Source organism: Onychomys torridus, chromosome X, assembly GCF_903995425.1.
Source record: "Onychomys torridus chromosome X, mOncTor1.1, whole genome shotgun sequence".
Taxonomy (NCBI): domain Eukaryota; kingdom Metazoa; phylum Chordata; class Mammalia; order Rodentia; family Cricetidae; genus Onychomys; species Onychomys torridus.
In genome coordinates this window covers 124,915,898-124,932,393 of record NC_050466.1, presented here as the reverse complement: position 1 = coordinate 124,932,393, position 16,496 = coordinate 124,915,898, and the positions used below count along the sequence as shown (strand labels likewise).

The window sequence follows — 16,496 nt, the reverse complement described above, 5'->3', positions numbered from 1 at the left end:
AGACAGGTCTGCACACCTTCCTCTCTACTCTACTTCTCGTTGTCTCTGACAGGATGGGGAGTAAGGAAGGACCTGCATCAGCTGGAGCCACCTTCCATTCTCTATGTACAGAGCTACTTAACTACTCTCTATATGCAGAACCATCTTCCATTCTCTATGCGCATGCGTGGAATCACCTTTTTTTCTCTATGTACGGAGCCACCTTCCATTCTCTTTGTACAGAGCAGGAAGCCGTTAGGTGTCCAGAGGGAGGGTGTGAAAGAAGGCCTGCATAAGATGTGCTAGAATTCAACTCGTACCCTGTGTCACATTCCGCCGTCATTCCCGGGGTGACTTGTCCAATGCTGGAAGGTGGTGGCAGGATTCTAATCCCAAACATCCCTCCTGTTCCCAGTGTTCAACGGAATTGACCCTACTTATAAAAACCCCCACCAAGCCAGATGCTTTCCTCTACTCAGGCTGCAGAATGGTTCAGAGCAGGACCAGAAACGTGCATGGATTTCTGACTCAGAATGGTCCTGTGCTGCTCTCCCATCATCTAGAACAAGGCTGTCCAAGACAGTAACACCTGGCCACATGTCACCATTGAAATTTCTACTCAAATTAAACTTCAAACCAAATTAGGAGTTCAACTCCTCAGTCCCACCAGCAATATTTCAATTGTTCAGGAGTCACTGACAGAGAGAGGGTAACATGTTGACAGATGCAACAGCAGAAATACTCTCATCCATTTTCTCCCCATTCTTCTCTTCCTCCCTTCCTTTCTCCCTCTCCTATAAGGTCCTATGCAGCCTACCCTGGCCTCAAACTCAAGATCCTCCTGCCTCAGCTTCCTGTGTGCTTGGATTACAAGGTGTGTAACACCCCACCCAACTCAACATACAAGCTACTTCTATCATCAAGAATGAGGGCTGCGTGTGAGAGGAGAGCTGGCTCAGTGGTTAAGAATGCTGGCTGCTCTTCTAGAAGACCCACGTTCAGTTCCCAGCACCCAACCACCCATAACTCCAGTTACAGTGGATCCAACACCTTCTTCTGGACTCCACAGGCACTTGCAATGCATGTGGTACCTAGACATGCAGGCAGGCCAAACACCCACATACACAAAAATAATAAAATAATACCATATATACAAAGTAATAAAATAATTTAAAAAATAGTTCTATGGGATAGCTCAGTTAGTAAGACGATTGCCTTGTGAATCCCTGTGTAAAAACCAGGTGTTTACTGTTCTGCTAAAGAACATAGCAATAAACTGACTCCTGACAACATTCTGCTATACTCATAGATCAGGGCCTTGCTCAGCCCTCATCAGAGAAGCTTCCTCCTGCTGCAGATGGAACAAATACGGAGATCCAGAGCTGGACAATGTGCAGAGAAGGAGAGACCTTGGAACACTCAGTTCCATCAAATCCCCCTCCCCATCAGGGCTCAAGAACGCTATGGAAGAGGAGGCAGAAGGAATGTAAGAGCCAGAGGGGATGGAGGACACCAAGGGAACAAGGCTGTTATCATTTGTTTTTGTTTTTTTGGGGTTTATTTGTTTGTTTGTTTTGCTCTTTTGGGGGCTGGCCACCCAGCTCCCAAATAAATCACACACAGAGGCTTATTCTTAATTATAAATGAAAGGCCTTAGCTTGGCTTTTTTCTAGTCAGCTTTTCTTAAATTATCCACCCCATTTACCTTTGGCCTCTGGGCTTTTCCCATTCTCTTACTTCTGTAAATCTTTCTCTTACTCCATGGGTTGCTGTGTACTCTCTGGAGTCTTCTTCCTTCTCTGGCTACTTGTTTCTCTCTCTCTCCCAGATTTCTCTTTCTATATTTTCTCTCTGCCTGCCAGCCCCACCTATCCTTTCTCCTGACTTGCTTTAACCGTTCAGTTCTTTCTTAGACCATCAGGTATTTTACACAGGAAAAGTAACACAGCTTCACAGAGTTAAACAAATGCAACATAAACAAAAGTAACACCCCTTAAAATAATATTCTACAACAAGGCCTTCTAGACACAACAGGACTGATGCACATATGAACTCACAGAGAACCGTGAGTTCATCCACAGGGCCTTCACAGTTCTAAGCCAGACAGGATCCCGGTGCTGAAAGGGGAAGTGTACACAAGCCCCCATCCCTAACCCTGAAGCTATCTCCAGTTAATTACCGCTCACAAAGGAAAAACCTGGTTTCTCCAATGGAGTCTCACTGGGAACACAAACCACACTTAAGGACAGGCCCTATGCCCAGAAAAGAGGGCCAACACAAAACAAGCTCAATGGGAATTTGGGGAGATTTTTTTTGTGTGTGTGTGTCATAATGCCTTGTTTGGGCATGTTTTAAACCTTGTTTAAGTCTTTTGCTTACACATTATGGTACGTATGTGTTTTCTAATGAGAGAAAGAGAGGGTATGGATTTGGGTGGGTGAAGAGGTGGGAAGGTTCTAGGAGATGGGGGAGGGGAAAGTGTGATCAGAATATATTGCATAAAAATCTATTTCCAATAAAAATAAAAAAAACAAGTATTGTGGCATGCATTCATTTATAATTTCAGGTGGAAAGAGATGGCTCCTTGCACTGGCCATCCAGCCTTGCCTGCTCCATAAGTGTCAGGCCAAAGAGGGAGTCTTGCTCCAAAACAAGAGGATGGCGCCTGACGAGCACACTAGAGGCTGACTTCTGGCCTACACACATGCCCCCACACAAGCACAGACACACACAGACACACACAGACACACACACACACACACACACACACACACACACACACACGAACATACACACAAAACAACTCTATGGACGTTCCTCTTCCATGTTCCTCATCACCTGGTCCTCCTGGCATTATCATTTCTAAGTCACCACCAAGTCCCTGTCATTCTCTGCACGCGTGCCTCCTAACTTCATGATTCACCAAGTCCCGCTTCTCTGCAATACTTCCGAACTTCTCTCACACCACTGACCTTACCGTGGGATTTGAAGACACCCAGTCCTGGGCAGAGGACACAAAGGGAAGAACAGAGAAGAGGAAACACTTCTCCCATTGGTTCTGTGATGCCCATGGGCCCGCCTCACCCCTGGCACACACCCCTTCCCCTCTTCTCACATCCCACATGGTTTGGCTCCTGCTATTCAAGTGAAGCTTTCTACCCTTTTCACTTCTGGACAACTCAGCTGTCCTCCTGTTGCTCTGCAGTCTCCCGACAGCCCTTTTCCTTACTCCAAGCGCTTCTGTTCTGTTCTGTTTTGTTTGTCCAGGTTTCCTGACCTCACTAGCTACCTAGCTACCCTGGACCAACTCATCCATTACAAAGCTTCTATCACCGTGATACCGAAGTCTACCCCTTCCCAGAATTCCCCCCAAATAGCTCCAGAACTTTCTATCCTACTGGCTTCTGGACAACCCAGCCCGCATAGGTTAGAAGCACCGCTAGCTCAACCATCTCCTTTCTGCTCCTGATGGAATACTCATCCTCTACAATCGTGTTGAAACCTCACTGCCAACAGGATGACACTAGAAGGTAGAGCACTTATGAATGGGATCAGTGTCCTTACAAAATGGGCCGCAGAGGACCTGTTTATCTGCGGCACATGCATGGATGTAGAAAGACATAGGCCCCCATGAAGAAAGGGCCCTCACCAGACGCCATATCTGCTGGTCTGGATCTTGGGCTTCTCAGCCTCCAGAGTGGAAGCATAAATTTCTGATATTTATAAGATATTTAATACCTGGTATTTTTGTTACAGCAGTCAGTCAGGAAAAAAAAATCACTTCCCAAAATACGCTCCTTTCTGTGCCTTTTCTCTCTCCCACCCTGTCACCTAAACCCAAATCCTAGAAGGCTTGTGGACTTCACCATCTCCCTTGCTCCCACAGCATTTCAACTACAAAAATGATTATTAACTTAATCAATGTTTAGTATTCATTTTGTGATTTAACACAAATATCCAAACTTAACTTGCTCACCTGAGATCAAAAATGTGTGGCTGCTGCCACCTGGTGGTGAAATACAGATAAACATCTGCTAGCTGTGGCAATTAAGGTCAATGGCCATCTTAAAAGTGCAAGGAAAAAGGCACATAAAGGAAAATGTAGGCTGGAGAGATGGCTCTTCCTGATACTGAGTTCAATTCCCAGTACTCACATCAGGTGGCTTACAACAGCCTATAACCCCAGCTCCAGGGGTATCTCACACCTCTGTCCTCTGTGGGCACTTGCATTCATGTATGTGTACATATCTCCCCATACACATACACATACTTAAAATAATAAAAAGAAATCTTTTTTTAAAAAGCAGAAATGTGGTGGTGCACGCCTTTAATCTCAGCACTCAGGAAGAGGCAGGCGGATCTCTGTGAGTTCAAGGCCAGCCTGGTCTACAGAGTGAGTTCCAGGACAGCCAGGACTATGTTGTTTCAAAAAACAAACCACAACAAAGAGGAAAATGTGCCTTCCAGCTACGTGAGTGAGAGACACCTCCAGAAAAAAGGCAGCAGCCTTGAGCTAATTTATAAAGAAGGGCCTGGAGCCCACTGGGGAAACATTGGTGTGTGTGTGTGTGTGTGTGTGTGTGTGTGTGTGTGTGTGTGTGTATACAGCAGATTGGTTGTTTCAAAAGGACTAAGTGGTCGAGTGATTGTGGGAAACAGGGTCAGATTGTAAGTGATCTTTAACGCCACGTGAAGCAACATGCACGTTAAAAAAAAAATCCTAGGTGAGTTACAAGCAGTGGACAAAATCTAATAGATCAGCTTTTTTTAGACAGCTTGTTCTAATGCTATGAGGGACACAGTTGGTGGAGGGCAGGAAGGGTATAAGGGAGTGAGAAAACAAAAGTAGCCCCCATCTTAGAGAATGAGAAACTACTCTAGGCTGGAGGGGGCGGGGGGGGGGGGCGACGACAAAATGTGCCAGCACTGCAGCACTGCTAGGGATTTGAAGTGCAATGGAGGGAGACTGAACTGGAGGGAACCGGAGGATGGCAAGGAAGGAGGGCCAAGGTGGGAGAAGCGTCTAAAAATGAGGAGTTTGGTGCTGGCCATAGTCTTTTAAAGTGCCCATGGTGCCTGTGGCACGGGTAAAGCAGAGCAGCCCAAGTAGCTCAGCCAGAGCAGGAGAGCCAGGTAACAGGAGCATCTGGCCCTGGGGAGAAATCAGCATCTCAAAGAGGGGAGCAGAAGCCGCTAAATCCACTGCTAATCATGCAATCTGTCCATATGGGGTTCTGTGGCTTTAGGATTGATCAAGGCATAATCCTCACCCCCACCCCCTGCCCCCGAGCCCACAGTCTAGTCAGGAGGCACAGATGTACATTCATAAGAGGCAAGAGAAGAGTTGTAAATACTAATAACAGTAGGAAGGGAAATCACCAGCCGCTGCTCTATGGACTTGGCAAGCACATCAGCTCCGGTGATCTTCGTGACAATCAAGAAGGTAGCGTCCTAGTACTACCCCAGCTTGCAAAGTGACAAACAGACACAGAAACCTCAAAGCACTAACCTCTATTCCAGATCCATTAGCAACTGGCAATATCAATTTTTGAACGCAGCAATCCCATGGTGTGTGCAAGCCAGCCTGCCTTCCCCTTTTCAAGTACCGGAATAAACTCCATAAAAAGTACTCCTCAGTTTTTGGTACCATGGACCCTTGAGGCAGTTGAAGAAACTTAACTATTCCTTCCTCTCAGAGTACACACACACACACACACACACACACACACACACACACACACACAGGGTCTTGAGTAGCCAGAAGGGTCTGGGATGAGACTCACTATGTACCCAAGGATGACCCTGAACACCTTAACCTGGGATTACACACCTGTGCCACCACACCTGGTGTTGGAGACTGAACCCTGGGCTTCATAGAGTGGTAGGCCAAGTCCTCTATCACCTGAGCTACATCGACAGCCTTGAATAAAAATGTTAAGCACAGGACATAAAGAAGTACAAAAGAAACCAATCATATTACAATCTGGTTATCGAAAGATTTTCAAATAGCAAATATGCAACGTTTTAGGCACTGATAAATATGAATGATTTTCTTAGCTATCAGCAGCAAACAGTGACACAAGAGGAGAAGATCTGCGATTTACATTAAGGGAAATACGCCTGAGTGCTGTAGGTTTAACTGGAGTTTGTTGCTGATATTCAATAACGCACTGAAACACTTCATTTCACTTGGAGTTAATCCAGATGATATAGTGGGGTTTTTTTCTTTTTAATTCAAGGTCATGGGCCCCAGGTGTGTGAGGCTCCCACAAGTCTAGTGGCGGTGTGGAGATGAATTGAGATCAAGATTCTACAAGCAAAAGTAAAACAAAAGTCTGTGGCACGTAGACAACAACAGTCATCTTAGAAGACACACCTTACACCTTCCCTTATGCACATGTGTGTGCGTGCAATCTGGAGCAGAGGGTCCTGTCTCTCATTCACTCCACTCTCGAACCAATAACAAAAGAAAAGCCTCCCTGTACTTCAGGGGCCCCAGATGTAAAAAGACACCACGAGCCACCTGCTCAGCAGCCTGCAGAAGGAGGGGAGCAGGAGGGAAGGAGGCAGTCAAGGGAGGGGGGCCTGGAGCTTCAGTGTGTGCTTCCTGGAGAAGGCTGCAGCTGAGGGGGGGGTAGAGAAACCAATGTCGTCCGGGCCCGGGGCTGGCAGGGAAAAGGCCATTCTCAGCAGAAGCACTGCAAATGCACACAGACATGAACAGGAAGCTTGGGGAACACAAAGAATTCTGGGATGGCCAAGCCTTAGACGGCGAGGAAGGGGCTAAAACAGATGTGGTAGGAGGAAACTTAGAGGCCTGGTTACATGGGGACCACTGAGAGTTTCTAAATAGGGAAACACTTGAGAAGTGCCTTTGGAATCCAGTAGGATGAGGGTTAAGGTGAAGGGGAAACCATTGGGTGCCAACTGTCACCACTAAAGAAGGTGATGAGCCGCAAAGAGGAGCTCTAGAGGAAGCAGGAGCTGTTACAATTATTTTAATAATAGCTAGTATTAATCCTTCATTATTCCTAGTTTATACATGAAAACATCATCAGAGGGAAAAAAACACAGTGTATACAAGTTTTGGTGCTACCTAAAGTTTCAGGCACCCACTGGGAGCCTTGGACTGTACTTTCGCAGATAAATAAGGAAAATACTACTTGTTTATAGATCACCACAGAGGAGGAAAGGCCTTCTTAACACAACTCAAAAGCCAGAAGCCATGGAATTAAAGACTGACAACTTGAAATTGCACAGAAATTCTACCCAATCAAAATCAAGCACAAATAAGGTCAAAATACAACAAAGCCTGGCATCATGTCGGCTATTCATATGTAAAGAGCTATTGGGATTCAATGTATTTAAGGACTGACAGAATAGAAAAAGTGAGCACATAGGAGGAGCACAGAGTTCAAAGAAGGGGAATCAAATGCAATCCCAAACATATATAAGAAGGGATTGGGAGTGTGGCTTAGTGGTAAAGTGTTGGCCTAGCATACATAAGGCCCTGGGTTCCTGAACAAGGAGAGAAAGGTGAGCAGACTGTAAACATGTTTCTAAAGTGCTCAGCTGCACTCAAAGAAAAAGAAGCTGAGAAGAAAATTGAACTGCTATACTATTTTGGTTTGGGTTTTGGTCTTCACCCACCAGATCGGCAAAAATACAAAAGACTGGAAAAACACCATCTTGGTAAATCTGTGATGAAATGAGCTAATGCTTGAAGGAATCCTGGCATCAGCTGTGCTAGAGAAAGCACTGTTATCCTTACACCAGATTCTACCATCGCTATCATGGAATATTAAGCTGCCATGGAAAACAAAGGGAAAGAAAGATACCCGCGGGCCTAGCTGAAACAGTTCTCTAAGCTAAAACACAGCAATAGACACAACAGTGACAGCGACAGCAGACATGCTGGCTTTGAGGATTTGTCTGAAGACGGGGTATAGTTATCTCTTGATATCCAAGAGGCTTGGTTCCAGGAACCCACATAGATACCAAAATAAGCACTGCTCCAGATGATTATACAAAACAGAACAGTGTTTACATATAACATACACAAACCTTCCACATAATTTAAATCATCTCTCGATAATTTACAATACCCGAAACTGTATAAACATTATATTAAACGTTGTTATACTATATTGTTTAGGGAACAATAATGAGAAAAAAGTCTGCACATGTTCAGTGCAGACAATTTTTTCAAAAGTACTTTCAAATAAAGTTTGACTGAACCCAGGGACGTGGAAGAAACAGAACCCGGGGTTGGTGAGATAGCTCAGTGGGGAAAAGCCCTTGTTGCTCACCTGAGGACCTGAGTTTGATCCTCAGACCCATCCCCCAGTTTGGCGGAAGGGAAGTTGTCCTCTGACCTCCACATGCATGCTGTGACACACATGCATGCACATCAATAAAGAAATAAATGTCATAGAACCCGTGGGTGCAGAAGGTCAACTGTATGAAAGGAAACCATGGAAGGATATGGAAAAACCAAAGTAGTTGCTACCTGTCCAGTGCGGGCAGGAAGAGCATGGATAATAGAACAGGATTAGAAAGGTCATTTTCAATAATACCAGGTTTTGTATTTCAACTATTAAACTAAGGTTTGTAGATTTTATGAATGAACTTGAATCTGGCAACAAAATCAATGTGTATAAAAAGCCAGCATTATAGTCCTTCTTAAAACTTTCACTGCCTCCCCATGTCATAAACAACCAGAAAATAAAATCTAAAACACAAAGCACAATAAAAAACCCATGGCCAACCTCTAATGCTTCACAAAGCCTTTTATTCCTGACCCACCTGCTGCTTGGGTCCACTGCTGCCTTCTCCGTCATTCTCACCCTTGCTGCAATGCTATTGTACATGCATGACATTTTGTCCAGCCACAAGAGTTCACGGCCTCTACAGCTTTATGTGCCCTGTAAACTCCCACTTAGCCTTCCGAGCTCCATTTAAGTGTTACTTCCTAAGGGGAACGCTCTCCCCCCCTCCCGAGCCCCCAGACTAGGTCAGCTTGCTTTGTCCTAAGCTCTCATAAGTGAGAGCTCCCTTTCTTTACAATACTCATCTCCGTTTTACCCTATTTCCGTAACAGATTCAGTTATCTCTGGGCACAGGCTCACAAAAGCGGAGTAGGAAGAGGTACTGTCTGAGGTTTGCTCACTAGCACACCCTAGTGGCCACTGAGGAGAATGACTGAAAGAAAGCATTTTATACAGAGAAGATGAATGAATGAATGAATGAATGAATGAATGAATGAATGAATGAATGAATGAATGGGTAGATGAGACCCTAGGGACAAGGATCTTCCTAGATTGCACCTTGAGTGACTTTGTGATGCCACTAGGTAATGTCAGAAAAACAGAAATGCTGGAGGGCAGGTGAAAAGGGTAAAATCATAATCAGGCTGAAGCAGGTGTGCCGGGGACACTCAGGAAGAGCTGGTGATGAGTTTTAAAAAAGTAAGTCTCGTGACCCACCGGCAAGACGGCTCAGCAGGTCAAAGGCCTCCCCTACAGGACTTACAATCTGAGTTCAATGCCTGGAAGCCTCCTAAAGCTGGAAGAGGAGAAGCAACTCCCGAAAGCTATTCTCTTGCTTACACATGCACACATACTTCCCACCCCAATGCATGTCTCTCCCTCTCCCTCCACACACACACAAACAGGATGATGATGATGATGATGATGATGATGATGATAACAATAATAAAAAACAACTTTTCAGTCACATGAATCAGGGCTATGGGTGGCAGCAGCAGGCAGCCTCACACTGACTAACAGTTAAGCTACAAATGTACACAAAATGGTGGCAGAATCTTGAAGAGGGAGTGTGCCTGGAACAGACCTCTTAGGAAACAGACATCCCAGAGGTTTACAGAACAGGGCCTTGGGAAGGACACTGTGAAAGCAGATCAGTGAGGAGAGCAGGCCAGAAGAAAGGGAGACTCGGGAAGGGCAAACCCAGAACCTTCCAGAAGGATGCAGTCAACAATGCCCATTGCACCAGGCTTCCTGTTTGATAAAGACTGGTTATTAGGTTTAGCCAGACAGGTGTTGTTGGTGACCTTTGTCAGTGCCATTTCTGTGAAGATCCTGGTAAAAGAGGAAATGTCGGACCACACTGTTGTAAGGATTAATACAGAAGGCAGACTCCGAGAGAACAGATGTATGTATTCCACAAAGTTCATGAGCTGATTTCTAGTTGTAAATCATTTCTAATCGTGATATATATTTCAAGTGTTGAAAAAACAGCCAGGAAATGAAAGCTAAGCTTTAATGAACATTATGTGGATTGCCTTAAGAATAATATTTTATTTTTTATTAAGTCAGTAGATTCAAGGACATACATTACATTCAGAGTAATAGATATTCATATGAAGAAGGCAAAAAAGTCATCATACCTAAAGAAGTAAACATTTGGAAATATTATTTACACCATACCATCCTCAGCCTTTTGATATCATGGCCTGTATAAAATTCATGCTAGAAAGCCGAGTTAAAAAAAAACTTCATAATATTTTAAATAAGCTTATGATTATGTGCTGAGCTGTACTCATAACTATGCTTAGACTATTCAAGTCTTTAAATTTTTTTTAGATGCTTGAGAAGATGGAAAAAGAAAAGACAGAACTGTGCTGGGTTTAACTGTTTGAAAAACCAGTTTAAAAAAAAAAAAGAAAGAAAAAGCAGGGCTGGAGAGATGGCTCAGTGGTTAAGAGCACTGGCTATTCTTCCAAAGGACCCAGGTCCAATTCCCAGCATCCACATGGCAGCTCACAACTGTCTGTAACTCCAGCTCCAAGGGATCCAATACCCTCATACAGGCAAACCAACATACATGAAATAAAAATGAATAAATCATTTTTTAAAAAAGCAAGTAAGGGAGCAAGAAAGAAGGAAGGAAAAGGAAATGCTGCTTGAGCCGTGGTGGTGCATGCCTTTAATTCCAGCAGAGGTAGGTGTGTCTCTGCAGTCAAGGCCAGCCTGTTCTATAGAGTTCCAGGACAGCCAGGGCCATACAGAGAAACCCTATCTCGAAAAGCCAAAACGAAAACCAACCACCCAAAAGAGAACTGAAGAAATGATGTTTCTCCACGAGGTTAAAAAGGTGTGACTGGCCACTCTCAGGACATATGAACATATGAAGCAGTGTGGTGTGGGTAAAGAAGCTAAAGAAGCGGAGAGAAGTATTAGAGAGCTGCCGTATATCAACTTCTGTCTTCTCAGTCACGGGAGCGGGCAGCATTTTGAGCATACAACGAATAGGATGTTTGAATATAGTAAGCAGGACACTAGAAGGGGATGGGAAGGTTTCTACATGACTGCCAAGAGCAATGTGTGGAGGATCTAAGCAAAATGAGAAAGAACTGAGCAATGGTGTTGACTGGAAATTATAACAGGGCCTGGGAAGCCCCAGTGCCCTTCACCATAATCACTTGATTTTCTCCACTAGGCTAAGAGCAGGCATACGACAAAGGAACTGGAAACTGCTCCCAGTGATAGGAAACAGGAGGACAGAAAACTCTCAGGAGCTTGGGAAAGGAAAATTCCAGTAACTGATCATGGTGGTACAAGCCAAGTGGGAAGACACGAAGCTGGAAAGAGTGCTGTTACCATCCAAAGACATTTACATAGCAGTTTATTATCTCAAGCAGAGCAGTCTCGGGGAAAGCAAGACCCTGGTAACTAAAGAGAAGGGAATGTGGAAGCCAGTGCAACTTACAGGCCCAAACCGTGAAATGGGAGGGTGCAACTAACATTTTCTTTGAAAGAGGTCACTCAGAATGCTGCTAACACTGCCATGGAAACACAATGAACCATGGGCCACAGACTTCTGGGCATGTGAGGGAAGTGAACAGGAAACCGGGTGTCGGCAGCAGGCGGGGGGGAGGAGAGTGGAGAAGGGCTGGGGATACAGCTCAGTTAATAGACTGCTTGCCTAGCAAGCATGAGATCCTGAGTTCGATCCTAGCACTGCAGAAACCAGGCATGGTGGTATGAATAGGTGCTTCTCACCCCACACTCACAAGGTGGAGACAAGAGAATTAGAAGGAGGGGGAGGGGAGAGGGGGAGGGAAGAGGGGGAGGGAAGAGGGGGGAGGGCAGATGATAGTGATAAAGAGAATGATAAAGGGGAAGGCATGTTCCCCTGAAGTCGAGATGGAACAATGACCTAGAGGAGATAATGGAGTTACCAGGGAACACATGGGGCAGGGCACACTACACTGCCTTGGGGAAAACACAGGCATCTTGGTTCTGTAGAGAGCTGCTGGCCAGGTAGGGGCTGTTTCCAAGAAGTGAGGTTTGATTAGCATGATTCAATCCCTCTGCATCATATATGCTTCAGCATCATTCTGTGCCCTATACATACGCAGATTCAAGCATTCTCCATGTATGGAGTATCACGGTGTGCCCTGTGTGCATATACAACTGCAGTGTGGCAAGATACAATTTAAAAAAACACACAAGCATTAACAATAAAGGGGGGAATCAAAACACAAAAAGGAAACTGAGTCCAGGAAGCCCAAGGCAAAGAGTTGGGAGGAAAGGGAAGAGGGAAAGGAAGAGCAGGCTGGAGCAGGAAAAGAACACTGGGGACAAGAATGGCCATATGGCTGGGCGGTGGTGGCGCACGCCTTTAATCCCAGCACTCGGGAGGCAGAGGCAGGCGGATCTCTGTGAGTTCGAGGCCAGCCTGAACTACCAAGTGAGTTCCAGGAAAAGGCGCAAAGCTACACAGAGAAACCCTGTCTCGGGGACGGGGGGGGAAGAATGGCCATATGGCCTGTGATGATATGTAAGGTCCATGGAAAGGAGGAAGGAATGGATTCCCACTCAATACCCTATACCCAAGCTCCAGGAACAAGAACTTTGTGTTCCTGCCAAGCCTACCAAGCATTTATTTCAGGAAAATTCCTACAGTCTTGAGGAGAATAGAAACCTGAAACTATGTTTTCTTACTTTACCAGAGACTTAGGGTCTCATCTCTCCAGACTCATGCCTCCTCCTGCAGGGGTAGATCCCAAGGCTACGGACCAAAAACAACACTAGCGCTAGCCTTACTTGGGAAGAAATTCAGTTTTCTCTTCATGCTCACAATCCCTAAGTGAACGGCAGATGGCAGCAAAGAGTTAGAAAAGGAGCGGAGCCCTGGAACTCTCCGCCATCCTGAGAGAAGGGAGAGGACCGTCAAGTTTATGTGGGTGCTCTCACCCAGACCTAGAGTGAAAGGGACATCGTTCTTCCTGTCTTGCCAGCTAAATCCTCACCAAGCTCAGGTGACAATGAGGTTTTAGCAAGAAAAGAGCGTACCACCTCTTCTTATGGTCCTATTGTGCATCTCGTGAGTTAGGGGCCTCAGATACTAGCAGTATTTTCTCTAAGAATGCACAATTATCTTCCTGGAAATGGTGCAGAAACGAAGATGAGTTGACCTTTGAAAATGGCATTCTGTTTCCACACTCCCCTCTGTAGCACCTACCATGCTGTGTTGCAACGCTCTATGTTTCCCGGGTCCTCCATTTCCAGCTATGAATGCCTGACACGGAGGAGGTGCTCAACAAATCCGCACGGAGTAAATTGTTGAATTGAAGCAGAGGGGGAAGAATGCACACAGGACAGAACTTCCAGGCTGATGCGGTAAAGACAAAGACATCTGGCCTTCTGGACAGTAGGGTATGTGGGAGAAAGCCCTGGTCAAGGAAGTTTGGCTACCCTGGAGTTCCAGCTTTGTTCCTTAGAGCAACAGTTTTATCTAATGTTTCTCAGCCTTAATTTTCTTGCCCATAGGAGGGCCCATCGATTGACTATTTAAAAGTGTATGTAAACAAAACAAGTACAGTATACATATTCTGCACTGATCAGGTTGTCAATAAAAAGGTACTTGTGCCGGGCGGTGTCGGTGTCGGTAGTGGTACACGCCTTTAATCCCAGCACTTGGGAGGCAGAGCCAGGCCGATCTTTATGAGTTTGAGGCCAGCCTGGGCTACTGAGTGAGGCGCAAAGCTACACAGAGAAACCCTGTCTCGAAAAAAACCAAAAAAAGAAAGAAAGAAAGAAAGAAAGAAAGAAAGAAAGAAAGAAAGAAAGAAAAAGAAAAGCTACTTGCTATTATTATTTACTGTGGCTCTTATTACTCTTGCTAGTGTTGCAGATTCTCATCAAGTGGAAGATTGAAAAGTAGAAATTGAAGACTCACAATCCCTATTTCCTCAGCTCAGCTGCCTCAAAACACACAGAAACCAACCCAACAGAGGGCCGCTGCAGAGAATCAACCCTGTTTAGAGGGTATGACATCCTGGGCTGTCTCCCCCCTACCCCCTCCCCCCCCCCCCAGAAGGAAGAGCATTAACTACCCAGTATTTTCCATGGTAGGCCAATGTCACCCAGCTGCTGGATAGCTTATGATGGTGAGCTCAGAGTACAAAATCATTTTAATGACAAGCATGTGGCTTTGGCCATAACTTCCCAGCACACATCTCAGAAGAAAGGAACAATTAGCTACCTATGGGCTGGGTGTTCTGGTTCCATTCAGAATACATGAACTTCTGAGATTTAACTATTATTAGACTGTTGCCTATGCCACCCAGGAAAGAGCTGAGAAACAGCAGGAGTCTCCTGGATGCAGGAATGTTAGACTTCTCTGGAAGCTCAGTAGGGAAAACAATACTTTCAAATCAAACTAAAGGGAAGAGTTCTTTGACAGAGTGAGACCCCTAGTGGCATCACCAGGTTAAAGCAGCATCAAAGGCCGTGGAAACAGACCTGATGGAGCCAGGGGAGAGGAGATACATCTGATTGACAAGAGGCATCTGAGTCCAGTAGTTCAAGAGTACCAGCTCGTGAGCTCAATGCCCCCAGGTGGCCTCAGGCCATTTTGAAAGTGACAGAAGTGGCCCTTTGTGGTTTATCTCCCAGAAAAATCACAGCAACCAGGACAGCAGCAGCTGGTGGTGAGGAGAGAAGAGAACCCTCCAGTTTACTCCATGTGGATTTGCTGAGCACCTCCTGCATGTCAGGCATTCATAGGCTTTCAGGAAGCCGCAGAAGGCACAGGAACTGTCCCGTCCTTCTGTCTACAGCAGAGATCACTAGAGCTTCAGGTTCCTTTGAGTCTGTCTCTACTAGTCAGTGCTATCTGCTGCTAAAGTGACATTTGTAGCCCTTTCTTTTCCAGGAAGGATGATACGTTCATCTGCCGCTTTCTTCAATCCCATGATCTCCTATTCTGGGCACTTCTCGCCCCTTTCAGTAGCTTTTCTGGTTCTGAGACCATGGATACAAAGGGGAAGAAATTGACAGGATGGAGCACTTCCTTCTCTCCCACTCTGAAGTGCACACTGGCGCAGGGGGAGGCAGAAGCACAAGAATGACACGGTGTGCCGGGTGCCATGCAAATCCCAGGCCACACCAAGAACCCCAAACCTAGGTTCTGTGTCAGGCAGTCAAGTCCCATGCTCAACTGCAAGGGATGGTTTGAACAGCCTCCAGACTCCTTGCAGGCCTCTTGCATGCCCACTACCCCAGCACCTAGGGACCGACATTAAGCATGCTGTAGATACTCGGCCAAGCAGCACCCCCAAGATCCTGGTGGGCACCCAAGAGAGTGTGACTCCTCCAAACAGAGAGAAAGGGAAGGTGTGGAGATTGCAGAGGTGTGTGGTTTGCTGGCCTTACCTCCTTTCCAGAGCAGGTATATGGGGACCACGTAGAGCATAACATGCTGGATGTAGTAAATCTCCAGTTCAAAGGGGAGCTGTGGGGAAAAAGACAGACATTTCAACAGACGGCCTATTAGACTCTGCTAGACACCCTTAGCCTTTAGGACCCACAAGGTGGCAACCTTGACATTTCATCCATTCCCCTCCCTTCACAATTTAAGGAAAAAAGAATCATCTCAACTGGCATGTTCCAAGCTGTATTTTACAGAGATGGTACATGGAAAACATTCAACCGGAAAAAGTGTATTATAATTGAACGGATTTTGCATATAGCAATATATCCACTCAGAGATTCACCATGAAGGGATTCACCCTGGTGAATGGTGACGGACTTCAGTGGTTTCTGCAAAGGTGGAAGCTACTTTACATGGTTTATATAATGCTTTCTCCACTTGATCTTAGCCAAAAGGCCGAGAAATTATTAAAATGTTTTTTCAAGTGTTTTTTTTAAGAAAAATATATTTCTGCCAGGCAGTGGTGGCACACGCCTTTCATCCCAGCACTCAAGAAGTAGAGATAGGCAGATCTCTGTGAGTTCAAGGCCAGCCTGATCTACAGAGTGAGTTCTAGGACAGCCAAGGCCACCAAAGAAACCCTGTCTCAAATAAAAATATATATGTAATACTGCATTAAAAAATAATACTCTGGACAATACGTTTGAAGGAACAACCTTATAGTCCCGATAGTCCCACTCCTGAAAAGCAGACAGCAGAGGATTTAAGTTTACTCCTCATTTGACAAGAACATTCAATGGAGGATTTAAAAAAAAATTTAAGATTTATTTATTTAT

At 45.4% G+C, this 16,496-nt stretch overlaps 1 protein-coding gene across 8 annotated transcripts in view; it reads right to left on the bottom strand.

Annotated features, from left to right (window-relative positions):
- Positions 1 to 16,496, bottom strand: part of Tmem164 (transmembrane protein 164) — a 278,095-nt gene that overhangs the window by 135,521 nt on the left and 126,078 nt on the right. For all 8 annotated transcript variants that reach the window (XM_036174091.1, XM_036174085.1, XM_036174088.1 and 5 more), the window contains one exon: positions 15,663 to 15,741. In XM_036174091.1, the coding sequence (XP_036029984.1) occupies positions 15,663 to 15,741 (79 nt within the window). The remainder of the gene's footprint in view (positions 1 to 15,662; positions 15,742 to 16,496) is intronic.